This window comes from Montipora foliosa, chromosome 9 (genome assembly GCF_036669935.1).
Source record: "Montipora foliosa isolate CH-2021 chromosome 9, ASM3666993v2, whole genome shotgun sequence".
Classification (NCBI taxonomy): domain Eukaryota; kingdom Metazoa; phylum Cnidaria; class Anthozoa; order Scleractinia; family Acroporidae; genus Montipora; species Montipora foliosa.
In genome coordinates this window covers 15,629,257-15,641,756 of record NC_090877.1, presented here as the reverse complement: position 1 = coordinate 15,641,756, position 12,500 = coordinate 15,629,257, and the positions used below count along the sequence as shown (strand labels likewise).

Here is a 12,500-nt window from a genome sequence, read left to right as displayed (position 1 = left end):
TTCAAGTTGTCTTTGCATAATATGTAGCTCTAACAGTACATGATATTGTTTTGGTATTGTATATCATTGCAGTGCCATGGTAAAAGTCTTAGGTAAATAGCCTACTGAGAAGACATGTGGTTACTAGCAAAGTACTAAACCCAGAAAGACTGAAGAAAATAAAAGGGAATCGAGAAACATTGGCTTCTATACAACTTCTTTTCACCACAAATTTGAGCGTCTGGCAGCTTTGTAATACAAAAGTTCACTGAAATTTTTCCCTTCTCCCGCAAGGTTAGTATCTGGATGGGTGTCACTTTGTAACAGAAATTCTATTTTAACGCTCAAAAATGCAAACTAAGCAAAGTACAGATTTTGTTAGCTTGCTTTATGTAAAATAAATATTGATACACAGTGAGTGTCGGATCGCCCTTTCGCTAAAACTTCAAAATGAATCCAGTTTAAACTGTGACCAGTTGATGTAACAAGGTCTGCAAGAGCCGACGTATGATGACCATTAATTAATGCTTTAAAATGTTCAGTTTTTCTGTCATGCAATCGTCTTTTAGTTTTTCCGATATAAAAATCACTGCAGTCCCAACAGGCAGCATAACGAAAGGGTGATCCGACACTCACTGAAAAATAAGAGACACTGTTGATCAAAGGTTTAAAGCCGACCTTATTGATACGCAGTTTTCAGGAAGAGCACAAGGAAGTTTTCAGGACGGTCGATCGAGAATAAAATATTTTGGCATGAGCAACAAAATTTACGACATGAGAACAACATTAATTTTGAGCCGCGAATATAAAAAGTTACCATCAGCGAAAAACATTTTGGGAGATTTTTGTTACGATCAATTTTGTTATTGTACTTTTGGCTGCACAAGTAAATCGCAAATTCGAAAGTGAAATCAAATTCAGCGGGCGCCATGATCAAGTTACCGCGGCGTGATTACTCGCGAAACAGTGAAGCATCTTTGTCAAACGATGGCAAGATACCGGTTTTTGTTTTTGTTAGTTTTCCTTTTCTTTCAATAGTTATAAAGTTTGACAAGAAATGTGCGAATTCATCACAAAGATCACGATTGCCCAACTCTTGAGGTTGACCATTGTTTCTGCAATATCAAAAATTTACTCTCACCAGGTAATTCTATCGTTTTGGAAATAGCAGCTACTTTATTCTTTATTCTTTATTTATAGCAGCGTCACAATTTTTTTGTGATTTTGGGGCTCATTTTGTTGAAACTCAAGCACGCTTCCAACAGACCTGTTTATTTTCGTGACTTATGCACGCGCTGCTTACAGCGCACTACCACAAAAACTCTTAAAGTTTTAATTGTGTACTACACCAAAGTGGTCTGTGCTCTATGAAAATGAAACTGAATCTCAATCACATGTAACTCAAATGAATCAATTCATATAATTTTATAGATGGTGGGGTAAATGGTGTGATGCACCTATGCATCACACCTTGTTCCGATTTTGGCCTCTGTCTTGGGACTCTGACTTTTTCAGTTGTCAAGACACCTACTGCCAAGCAACTAGTAAATCACAAGTAATGTGATGCTGATTAAGGCTTTGTCAAGGCTTTGACAGAATCAATTCATTGTCATACCATTGCCACCTTTGAGTCAGAGTGAATTTTGGGCAAACCCCAAAGTATTAAATTAATCATTCCAGACTTCTTACAGAAAAAAATCATGTAAAAGTAGTGTACTGATTTAATTAGTGCAAATACATGCAACCCACACAAACAATAATGCTACTCAATAAAAAATCACTTCTCGTTTTTCAAAAGTTCCAAAGTTTTTGTGCTGAATCCTTGAAATGCAAGATTTCGTGTAATCACTTCCAACAGTTTTATTTTGACAGCAATAATTTTTCCATTTAACCATCCAACATTACTTGGTGTGGTTTTGACAGATAAGCATTCAGGGCAGCTGGATCAAGGAGAAAGTGATGTCATTTACTCACTAGCTTAAAAATGCTGTGTGTGAATGCTGCTTAATTAGTATGCAGATTACAAATTTGACAATCTGAAAGCCAAAAACTCTCGAGCTGCATTCACACACTTCATTTTTAAGCTAGAGTACATAAATGATGTTACTTTCTTTTCAATGCAGATCACTGAAAGCTTATCAGTTGGAACTGCACCAAGTAATCGCAGACCATTCAATAAAAAGAATGTAGTTAAAATAAACAGATTTCCTCTTGAAATAACTACAAAAATTTAGCCTGTTGAGCATTCAAGGCAAGTACTTTTGAAATGTGAAAAAAAATACACAAACTGATTGTTTTTCATTGTAGGAGCACTTTAACATAGGTCTGAAAACATGTGCTGTCAAGAGAAAATAACTATTCAATGTGGCTTGCCAAACCAAACAAAATAAATAATAATAAATTATTATTGGTATGACTTTATCTCCAATGCTACAACAAACACTGCACAAAATTTTCATCTTGCTGTTGCATTACCAAAACTCATTTCTACTTATAATTTATAATAATTTCTTCTAAGACAATATTGTTGGCAATGCAAAACCAAGCCCATTATAATTTTTTATTTTCCACATGCTGACAGTCAGACCAACCACAAAATTATGTTGGCACTCAAATAATCAGCTTTTGATGCTTGGGCGTGGAGCATTTTTTTGAAGTTCAGTATCCTTTGTTATCTTTAAGCGGAAAGTTCCTCTGTCTGTTTGAATTCCTTGCAGAACATTACACCTCAGAAATTTCTCAGCACTTTCTGCCACAGCCACAAGCTCTAATATTTTTGTTGGATCAGTCTCATTCTTGTGTTTAGCAAACTCAGAACGTATCCTATGTTTTCCAGCCTCTAAAGCAAGTTGATCTCCTTCAAAGACTTTAAGTCGTGAACGGTAGCAGGATAACACCTGAAATGATGACATGAATTAAAATGTTAAGATAAATATTGCAACAAAATGAAAAGAAAACAGATAAGTGAAACATTATTAATTAATGATGTGTTTACAATCTTCAAGTAACAAAGTTTATTATATGACACAAGCTCCATGACTGGGCAAGATATTCTATTGCAGCTGTAATGTGTGAAAGAACAACATGAAATTACCAAATTTAAGGTTTTGATGACATGAACACTGGAAGACAAAACTGCAAATTTACTTGGAACAGAGATCATACCTGTGGGGAACCTTATTGACTTTCACTTTGCTACGATGCTAGTCCATCCCAGGGTTATCCCTAACAGTATGTCACAAGTATACCTACCGATCTATACAGCTGGGTGGACAGAGACAGTAAGCAGCAAAGTTTCTTGTCTAAGGAAATAACTCAGTAAAAGACTTGGGCCTCAAAACAGTGACCCTAGGATCAACAGTCTGGTGGGCTAACCACCACACCTACAATACACTGAGCGTACAACTCACTGTGAATCTCTCATTTTCACTGTTTACTAAAAAACCATTTGCAAGCATTGTTCAAAGTGAACTGGATGGAATTTTTAAATTGGCCTTTGATGACACAAAAAAGATATACTCTGAAGAGATGGTTTGATGCCATAGCAATTATCATTTCTTAATAACAAGAGCACTCGAAAATTACCTTTCATGGGGTAAGATCGATTAGCACCATTTAGGAACAAATGACCACTGGCAGAGTTGTGGCAGCACCTTTTGCAAGAACCCTTGAGGTAATGGGGTCTTTACAAACTGCAAGCTAGCAAGCCATGTGAGCCTCGCATTTAAGTCCAAGCACCCATTTCAAATAGAGCTGATAAAGTATTTAAGTCTAAGCACCCATTTTAAAACGGTTAGCTTTCAATAACTGTGTGGTTCGCATGTTGATTCGCCTGGCTCTCATCATCAATATTATTGTTGACTGCTTCCATGGATCACATGTTGGCTCAATTGGCTAGCATGTTGTTCGACTCACATATTGACTCACATAGCTCGCTGGCTCGCAAACAGTATCGTACAACCCCAGGTAATGGATCCAAACATCTAACCCTAGATCTCCCTTTGTATCCATGAACAATAATAGACTTGAACATACCTTTGTCAGTATAGCTACTACCCAAACCAAGTTTAATTAATAGACCCTAACCCTTAACCTTCAATATCGAAGGGTACACTGTATTGGCAGGAGGACTGAATCATGGAACCAAGAATGTTCATTCACAAAGTAAAAGTCTTGATAGTTATAGCTTAACCATTTCATAGGTTGTTTTGTCTATAAATTCACATTTTTAATTATATATTTTTAGTCACTAATGTACTAATGTTCTCACTAATTAGTGTAATTTTACTCCTTATCTTCACAAAATAGTTTTTCATCAGCAACCATCTGAAGTTTCAAACTAAAAACTAAAATAAAGGAAATGTATATGTCTGAAGTGCGGGCTAAATTTGACAAAAGAGAGAAATGACCCTCACACTTCTCTGGAAATTGTCTAGATACACCCAAGGATCATTTCCCTCTTTTGTTTAAAAACTAAAAAATTGTAACAACTATTATTTTAGTTACCTTTATTAAACCCTGTGCATTTAGATTTAAGTTCACAGCCCCAGCCCATCCCCCAAACACTTTCATGTATACCAGGTAATCATTCATTAATTTTGTAGTTCACTGAAAATAGGACATTTGTATGATGACACCATTTGACTACAAGTACTAGAATCCTCCAGGTTTGCTTGTCTCATGGTAATTAGAGCTATTGTTATTCTTAACCACTAGGAATACAAAATTTAAACGAGAAAAGAAAAACAAACTAAATTCTGGTAGTTGTTGTCAAATGACGCCATTGTGAAAGTTGCCTATTGCTGTACGAAAAATTAAGGAATTTGGAAATTGACATTTTAACTGAGGAGAGTGTGAGAGAATTGGGAACGTACTTTCTGGGGTTACCCTTCTCCTTGTTAAGATTTACCAAAGATTTTCCTACCTTAGACCTCAAGCTGCTCATAGTCAACTCATAGTCCAAGAATCTTTCGTCCCATGGCGTCAAACTAGTTGGTGCTAGACTCCTGCTCAGTCTTTTCGCGTTAGTGATCAACATGGCCACCAATTTGAAAAAAGCTAGGAAGCAAATTTCTCAGCCAATTGGTCCTCAAAAATCAAACAATTCCTCCGAAACCACGTACAATATTTGGTATAACAAGAACGTTGGAGAGAGAGGTCGTTCGAGAGAAAAAGCGCACGCCACTTCTCGATGCAATATTGCTCAAGATAGCGGAATAACAAAAGGAAGTGAAAGACAGTGGGACGGAACGTTTCTGTGTTTGAAATTTGCCAGAGGTTGTTGTCCGTTTGGATATGAATGCTCCTGGGTGCATGCATTACCTTCGAATGAATGCGTTGCAAACTTTGAGGCTGCAAAAGATTGCTTTGGGAGAGAGAGACATGAACATGTACGCGATGACCAAAGCGGAGTTGGTTCGTTTACAGCCCATCCGCAAACAGCGAGGACACTTTACGTTGGTGGAGTATCCGTCACGTCTGATGCCCAATCAATTGTTTACAAACACTTCAGGGAATGGGGGGAAATCGATAATATCAGGGTGTTAGAATCGAAAGATGTTGCTTTTGTACGATACAAAAATCGCTCGAGTGCTGAATTCGCAATGGAAGCAATGCAGAATCAGTCACTGGATCACAATGAGATTTTAAATGTAAGGTGGGCGACGGATGATCCAAATCCTTGGGTTGTAAAGCGAAAGCAGGAAAGGAGCAGAGAACTGCTTGCTAATGCTGTACTTAAAGACTATGATGGACCACTTGAAATTTCACGCCTGGGAGCTGGCTGTGATAATCGGCCTCAAAAGCGTCAACGAAGAAGCCGTGAATCACAGGAGCAAAGTGAAGCAGTTGGTTACTATCCCAACACTGATGATCAGTATTGCCAGAGTGATGTGAGTGCTGGTGTTGAGGCAAAAGCAAATCATTTGCTTTCCAACCCAGTGACAGGTTACCCCACCGCAAGCAGAGAACAGTCTAAGACTCTGACTGAACTTGTGAAGTGGTCAAAAGAACAGGCCCTAATTTTTAGCCAAAAAACAGATATGTTGGATTCAAGGGAAACTAAAAAGGAAGCTGGATCAGGAAGCCTTTCACTGGTGTCTGCATATGATTCTTCCTCAGATGGTGAAAATGAAGACAAGGGCTGAAAATGTGAGATGAATCGGACAAATCAGCCATACACAGAGCTCAAAATATTGGTTATAAAAATAAAGTTTTTTTAAATAAATTATTGTTTTATGGTTTGCTAGCCTGCACAGCTCACAATTTTGCGAGATTCAGTGGCACTCTTTCCCCACCTCTCCCAATTTTCCTTGTTTTTCAGTATTTGCTCTGCCTCCCTCTTTCCCTCCCCTTTTAGCACTTGCTACACAGGTTAGAAAAAGCAGTGAAGTGGGAAAACTAAAAGTCAGATCATCTCTCCTCGAGCCCATGTTTGGCTCACCAAAGCTGTAAGCCTCTGTCAGTTTCTATTATCATCTAAGTTGACATGATGTTAAATTGATTCCTTGCCAATCTAAAACCACTTTCTCTTCAGGCAATGGCATTGTGTCCAAGACTTTTTTCTGCATCTTCAATGTGAAGACATTGCCTGGTGGTTCTAACACAATCCATACCTGTTTATTCTTTTAATCCTTCAATCAGAATGAACAGAAGCACTTGACCTTAAAGAGTGTAACTTGCAACTCTTTTCCCTGCAACAAAGCTGGGAATTTTAGGACACCAATTTTATGCCCAAATATGAACAAAAATAAGATCGAAGTTGCACATGCAGGAAAATAATAAGGAAATTTTTAAACTAAAGAAAACTCCAGCTCTGAACTCAGAGTTAAATGCTTCACGGTCATGAGCATCTAGAATGAATATATGAATCTTTATTGCACACAGTAAATGCACACTTAAATAATTTTAACTGATTAAAGAAGGTATAAACTACATGGAGGAAAATGGGGGAAAAAATTCAGGACTGAATTGTGCAAAGTCTGAGTAATGCTAACACATGGCTCCATACTATGAAAATCTGTATGAAATTGCTGCATGCTTTGTGTGTATGTGATTATGTTTTACATGCACAACGTTTGAATATTCATGATGCATACCCTTTATGTTAGCCTGCGAACGCAGACGTATTTCCGGCGGTTGTTTACTTTTCGGGGGAGAGAAACGACCGCCGGAAATACGTCTGCGTTCGCAGGCTACCTTTATGTTGGTGTGTTCAAGTTTTTGCGGAATAAGATTTATCTGGAGTTTTTCCTTTGGATGTTAATTTTCAGTTTTGTTACCATTCATTTTCCTGTAATAGCCTTCAGATTCAAGAGCAGTTTTTGTAGAGAGCCAATGTTCAGCTCGACACGTCAGCTTTTAGAATTTCTGTAAGGTGGTCAATTTTCATGATCAACTCAGTTGATAAAACCAAATTTTTGTATCCCATAGGCTCTTTTGCAGCCGTTTTTTGTGTCAGTCCCATTCTCCCTCCCCGCAAAGTTGAAGAGGGAGAGTGGGACCAACACAAAAAACGGCTGCAAAGGAGTTTGCAAAGGAAGCTAACTATCCCCAGGAGCTTAAAAAAGTTAAGAGAGTTTTTGTAGTAGGAAAAGAGGACAAAATAATCCTCTGCAATTTCAATTTTTTTTGTTATCCATACCCTAGGCTATTTGTAAAGGAGATATGGATCCCTTCCTGAGGAGATACACCCGTACTCCTCTCCACCGAGAGATCGGTGGACGTCCTTCCGTAAAGAAATATCCCATAATCCCATGAGTGATAAAATGACATTCGTGAAAAATTGAATCACCTCAGACACGAAATATGAAGAGCTCTTCTCGTGAAACAGAAATTTTTCAGGCAAAGAAAGCTCGATCAAATGCTTCGAAAACGAAAAGCAGCTTTACCGTTTCTCCAATTGAAGCATTTCGTGGAGAGCTCCCTTTCTATCGTCAGCCGACTGAGGTCGGATGCTTCTCTCTTGACGACAAAAGGTCATTTCACGACGACAATCGACAATTAAGGCTTTTCTCACCTCCACACAATATAAACTTCGACCTTCGTGCTGGTTATAAAGATTTTGTGAAACGGGACGATGGAGAAAAAGAAGGCTTGGAGCATTTGTTACAATGGACAAATCGACACAAAGAGAAGTTTGAAATTATTCACAGCCCCACATCAGAGCGGTTTGCAAGAGAAAAGCCTCCTCTTCCAAGGTAAAACCGGAAGTAAACTAACTTATAGGGGAAAAACACGTTAATAAAATCTTGGTTATTTCCTGCTACCTTGAACGGCCTTTGATTTCCCATTCCCAACTACTGTCGATCAAAAGGGCTGCTTTGCACTTGTCACACAAGCAGGCAAGCAACACCTTACTGCATCGACTTTACTGGGTTTGCGTATGTTGGCAGTGCATAATACTTGCCGCATTTTCACCGAAAATCAGATGGAAAAGGACTGGCAGTCATTTGCAGTACTGCAATCCATTTTCTTTTTGCCAAGAGTAGCTGGATGCTGCTGAAATTTGAGGCACAGGTCAAGACTAAAATCCCTGCTCCACTGATGACCAACCATGCCAAATGTTCCCCTAGACCTAAAACAATATTTTTGTAGAGTGAGTAGGACCAGGAGACACTTTTGGTCCTGTTTATTCATCTGTGGCAAAGCAACATGTACCCTGACCTGTGACCTATGCTCAAATTAATTAGACCGGCCATGAGATTTGTCATCAAGGGTGACAAATGTACTTTGAGAGATGGACTGCACCTGAAAGTGAGATTTTTTCGCTTTTAGCTTGTCTAACACCACTTTGTGTCTCTGTATTACCCAAAACTATTAGTAGTAAGGCCTGCTTCCAACTGCAGTCTATTGCACAAAATTACCTTTTCTTATAGTGCTTTCTATTCCATTCTTTCTTACTATTCTGTGCACCACGAGCATGCAGACAATGATCTCACAAGGGGTATACCAATAAATCAAAAAAAAAGTATTTCCAGTCATGTATTCAACTGGTCAACTAGCATGTTGACTTGATTGGGGGCAAATGAAAGATTCTGAAATGTAGTATTAGCTTGTGGGGAAGGCTATCAGATAAAAGTTTTCCACCCTCAGTAGACCTAATCAGCTAACTCAATGTGTACCCAATTCAAATCTCCTGGGATGAAGATTCTTTGAGTATTGTATTTGCTTGATGATGTAGTATTCATATTTAAATGATATGGAAATACCCGGAACAAAACAATTTATTCCCAAAGGGTTTGAATTGGGTACAACATTGAGTTAGCCAAATAGGTCTGTGACTTAGTTTTGGGCTTTACATTTATTCCCAACCAGTACCTAACTGAATCCAGCTGAACAAAACATTGTGCATCTCCAATATTTCTTTCAAAATGAGGACAAATCATTTGAGTAAAAGAAACAAAGGATAATAAATTGGCTAGCAAATTATGAAAGTCTTTGCTTTAAAATAGTCATGTAAAAACCAATAATTAAGTAAAGTACGGTCGTCCGGGTGAGTGTAGTCCTGAGAAGGGCTGTTTGAGATGACATTGACGTTTCGACAACCTGAGCGGAAGTCATCTTCAGAGTCAAGTGATTTGTGCTACGTCAGAAGATACTATAAGAACTCCAGTCAACCTATAGACGGATCGAAACGCACCAATCACTGTTTGGTCTTCACAGCCAATTACATCTAGGCTCAACTATCAGTCGACCAATAACATCACGAATAAGTTGACCAATGACATCTCCCAGAGTTCTTATAGTATCTACTGACGTTACACAAATCATTTGACACTGAAGATGACTTCCGCTCAGGTTGTGGAAACGTCAGTCAATGTCATCTCAAACATTCCTTGTCAGGACTACACTCGCCCAGACAATAATTGTACTTTACTTAATTATGATATGACTCCTGAGTTCAAACCATTATTTTACAATTTCTTATAAAAACTGAATAATATTATTAATGACATTAAGTTCCATGCCTTGAAAGAAAGCAGAGATATTTTTGTAACTGATACTTACATTGTAGATGGTTTGCAACCAATCTCTAGAGACATGGATAACCATGCTGCAATGTACAGTATTATTGCTGGTGGATGAACAAAAGGAGCTAATGACAGAGCGACCTTTTTTGTTTTCATCCACTGACATCGTGACAATGACGTAACGTGAAAACCATCTATACTTGCAACGAGGACAAAATTTACGACAATATTATTTCTAAAAAAAATTGTTTTTTTTTCAGCTTACACACAGATTTTATAACGTGGAGAGGGCACTTAACAAAAATTATGTGTACTCCTTATGAAAAGAGAGACTCCTGGCAGATGGCAGCAACACTTTACAATGGAACGATTTACATAAGTGAGGTAGAAACGGAGGAAAACAGGCACAAGAGGGAAAACATGGAGGAAAAACATAAAGAAATGTGCTATTGGGGATACAACTTTGAAAGCTTTGTCACTTCACCATTGGATAAGAATTCCAAACTCCAGAATGGCAAAGGAAAAGCTGGAAAATATGCCAACAATGACAGTGAGGCATTTATCACTGTGATCAGGACCAGACTTGACAAACATTCTTTGGTGTTTGGTGCTGAAGTGGATTGCTGTGCTGAGGTGAATGGGATTTACTTTTATCATTTCTTAACGACGGTGCCTGCTATTGTTACTGCGCATACGTTCTGCGCATCTCGAGATACTCGGATTTCCAGTGGGTGGTGCTTATTTATACACTCCCCCAGGGATATTTTTGCGCGGTTCAAAACTATGCAGAGAAAGCAGAACTTATCAAGTGCTCTTTGTATCCAAAAAGAAAATTGGGGGTAACCATGCATTTTTCAGAGATAATAAATTAAACTTCAATTTGGGAAAGAACACCACACATTGCCTTTTATTTTATTTTATTTTTTTACAAATATTGTTGATTAATTATCTTTGAAAAATACGTGGTTAACCCCAAATTTCTTTTTGGATTTCATTAACACTTGCTAAGATCTGCTTTTCCCCCATATTCAGTAAACTGCGCAAATATACCTTTGAATTAGTAGGCACCGTCCTTAAAGAAGACATAGCTTTTGAGTGGATAGAGAAGTTGTTAACCCATTGACTCCTGAGGCACTTCCCCCCCCCTCCCCCCCATTGAGTAAAATCAAACACCCCCCATTGAGTAAAATTGTCTGGCATTAAACACAGTAAAATCTATTAAGTCTCACTTCCAGTGGTCAGTGGGTGTTTGATTTATACGCAAAAAAATTTTGGCCGAGCCAGTTGGGCCATGGTAACTAATGACATCAAAAAGGTCACTTGATCGCATTTCTTCAGAAAGAAATGTGCAGAAGTGTAAGAATAGAAGTCTTGTTGAAAATCTATAGAAATATGTCGGACAATAGTTACCCTTCAGATTCCGTGAATGTTCTGACGATTCAGAATGGAATTACATGATGCCATTAGTTACCAGGACTCAACTGGATTGGCCAAAAATCAAAGGCCTGCTAAAACATGTGGATACACTATTAGGGAAAATTTTTGAAGTACTACACTCCAGACACTATAAATATATAAACGAAAAGTTAATAAATGGTGAAAAAAATAAGGGTCACAGGGACTTAACTTTGGAGGTGTTTCTTTTTCATGGTATGGAGGGTGGCTCTAATATCATGTGGTTAGATGGAGTACATGGTTTAAGTGCTCTACTTAAACATGTCTTGAGAAATTACTGGTATTCCTCTGATTAGTTTAGTGTGATGGTGCCTTGGCGCGTGACTCCCACCAGGGAGAAGGAGTAGTGATGGAGAGATCTCCTTCATTTTAAAATTTCACCAACCCAATCTACAGAAAGTGCTTGAGAGTTCACAGAGGTTGATGCAAGGTCCGAGTCCTAGCTCTGCTATCATCTCATTTAAGGCAAGCTTAGATTTATCCTGAAAACTTAATTAATGTTATCCAAGGGGATTAGCAATACCAGGAACCCATGACCCGGAGCCTACAACTCCCATACTGGCCCTATGTCACGGCATTTTTACAGACCGGTCTATTTTTAGGCTACCTTCCGGTTTGATGACCCTATGACTTCAGGTTAGTTTCTTGTAATTGGTCATTGCGCTCCTGCGGGAGTCTCATTCGCGGGAAATTCAATCTAAAAATAAGTCGGTCTGTGAAAACGAGGCATGCTCCGAGGCTTGGTTTCCTGCAATACTCTCAATTGCTTCAAGGTTAACTTATGTTATCTTTCTAATCAAGAAAAATGGAGCAGCACCAGCAAACTACATTGAACTGAAGACCTCCATTCAACCTCATCATCACAACCAGCATTTCAGCTTCAAACGCTACAAGCTCATCAAATGGTGGGCCCAGTCATACCTTGCTGGTGTACCAAAGATCATATGTGGCTTTCGAGATCACCATGGCAATGTCAAAGAACTTCAAACATACAATACTTTAGCAATACCTAGGCTGGTCAGGGATGAAGAAGGCTTGTGGGACTCCTCTATTTGCTTAAATTTTCTAGACAGATTCCTCACTTGGATGAAGGAA

At 38.5% G+C, this 12,500-nt stretch overlaps 3 protein-coding genes across 3 annotated transcripts in view; 2 read left to right on the top strand and 1 right to left on the bottom strand.

Moving 5' to 3' along the window:
- Positions 1–2,597: 2,597 nt before the first annotated feature.
- LOC137971485 (complex III assembly factor LYRM7-like) lies at positions 2,598–4,551 on the bottom strand. Its single transcript, XM_068818304.1, has 2 exons — positions 4,486–4,551; positions 2,598–2,876 (listed from the first exon to the last, which is right to left on the bottom strand). Exons 1-2 carry the CDS (start codon positions 4,549–4,551, stop codon positions 2,598–2,600), a joined length of 345 nt encoding a protein of 114 aa, XP_068674405.1.
- On the top strand, positions 2,908–6,451 carry LOC137970717 (uncharacterized). The gene has a single exon (XM_068817252.1). It carries the CDS (start codon positions 5,016–5,018, stop codon positions 6,123–6,125), a length of 1,110 nt encoding a protein of 369 aa, XP_068673353.1. The 5' UTR covers positions 2,908–5,015; the 3' UTR covers positions 6,126–6,451.
- A 1,114-nt stretch (positions 6,452–7,565) lies between these two features.
- LOC137972025 (decapping and exoribonuclease protein-like) overlaps positions 7,566–12,500 on the top strand; it is a 7,466-nt gene continuing 2,531 nt past the window's right edge. The window contains exons 1-3 of the mRNA XM_068818827.1: positions 7,566–8,177; positions 10,211–10,583; positions 12,207–12,500. The exon at positions 12,207–12,500 is cut by the window's right edge and continues 2,531 nt beyond it. Of these exons, the coding sequence (XP_068674928.1) occupies positions 7,786–8,177; positions 10,211–10,583; positions 12,207–12,500 (1,059 nt within the window). The 5' untranslated portion in view covers positions 7,566–7,785. The remainder of the gene's footprint in view (positions 8,178–10,210; positions 10,584–12,206) is intronic.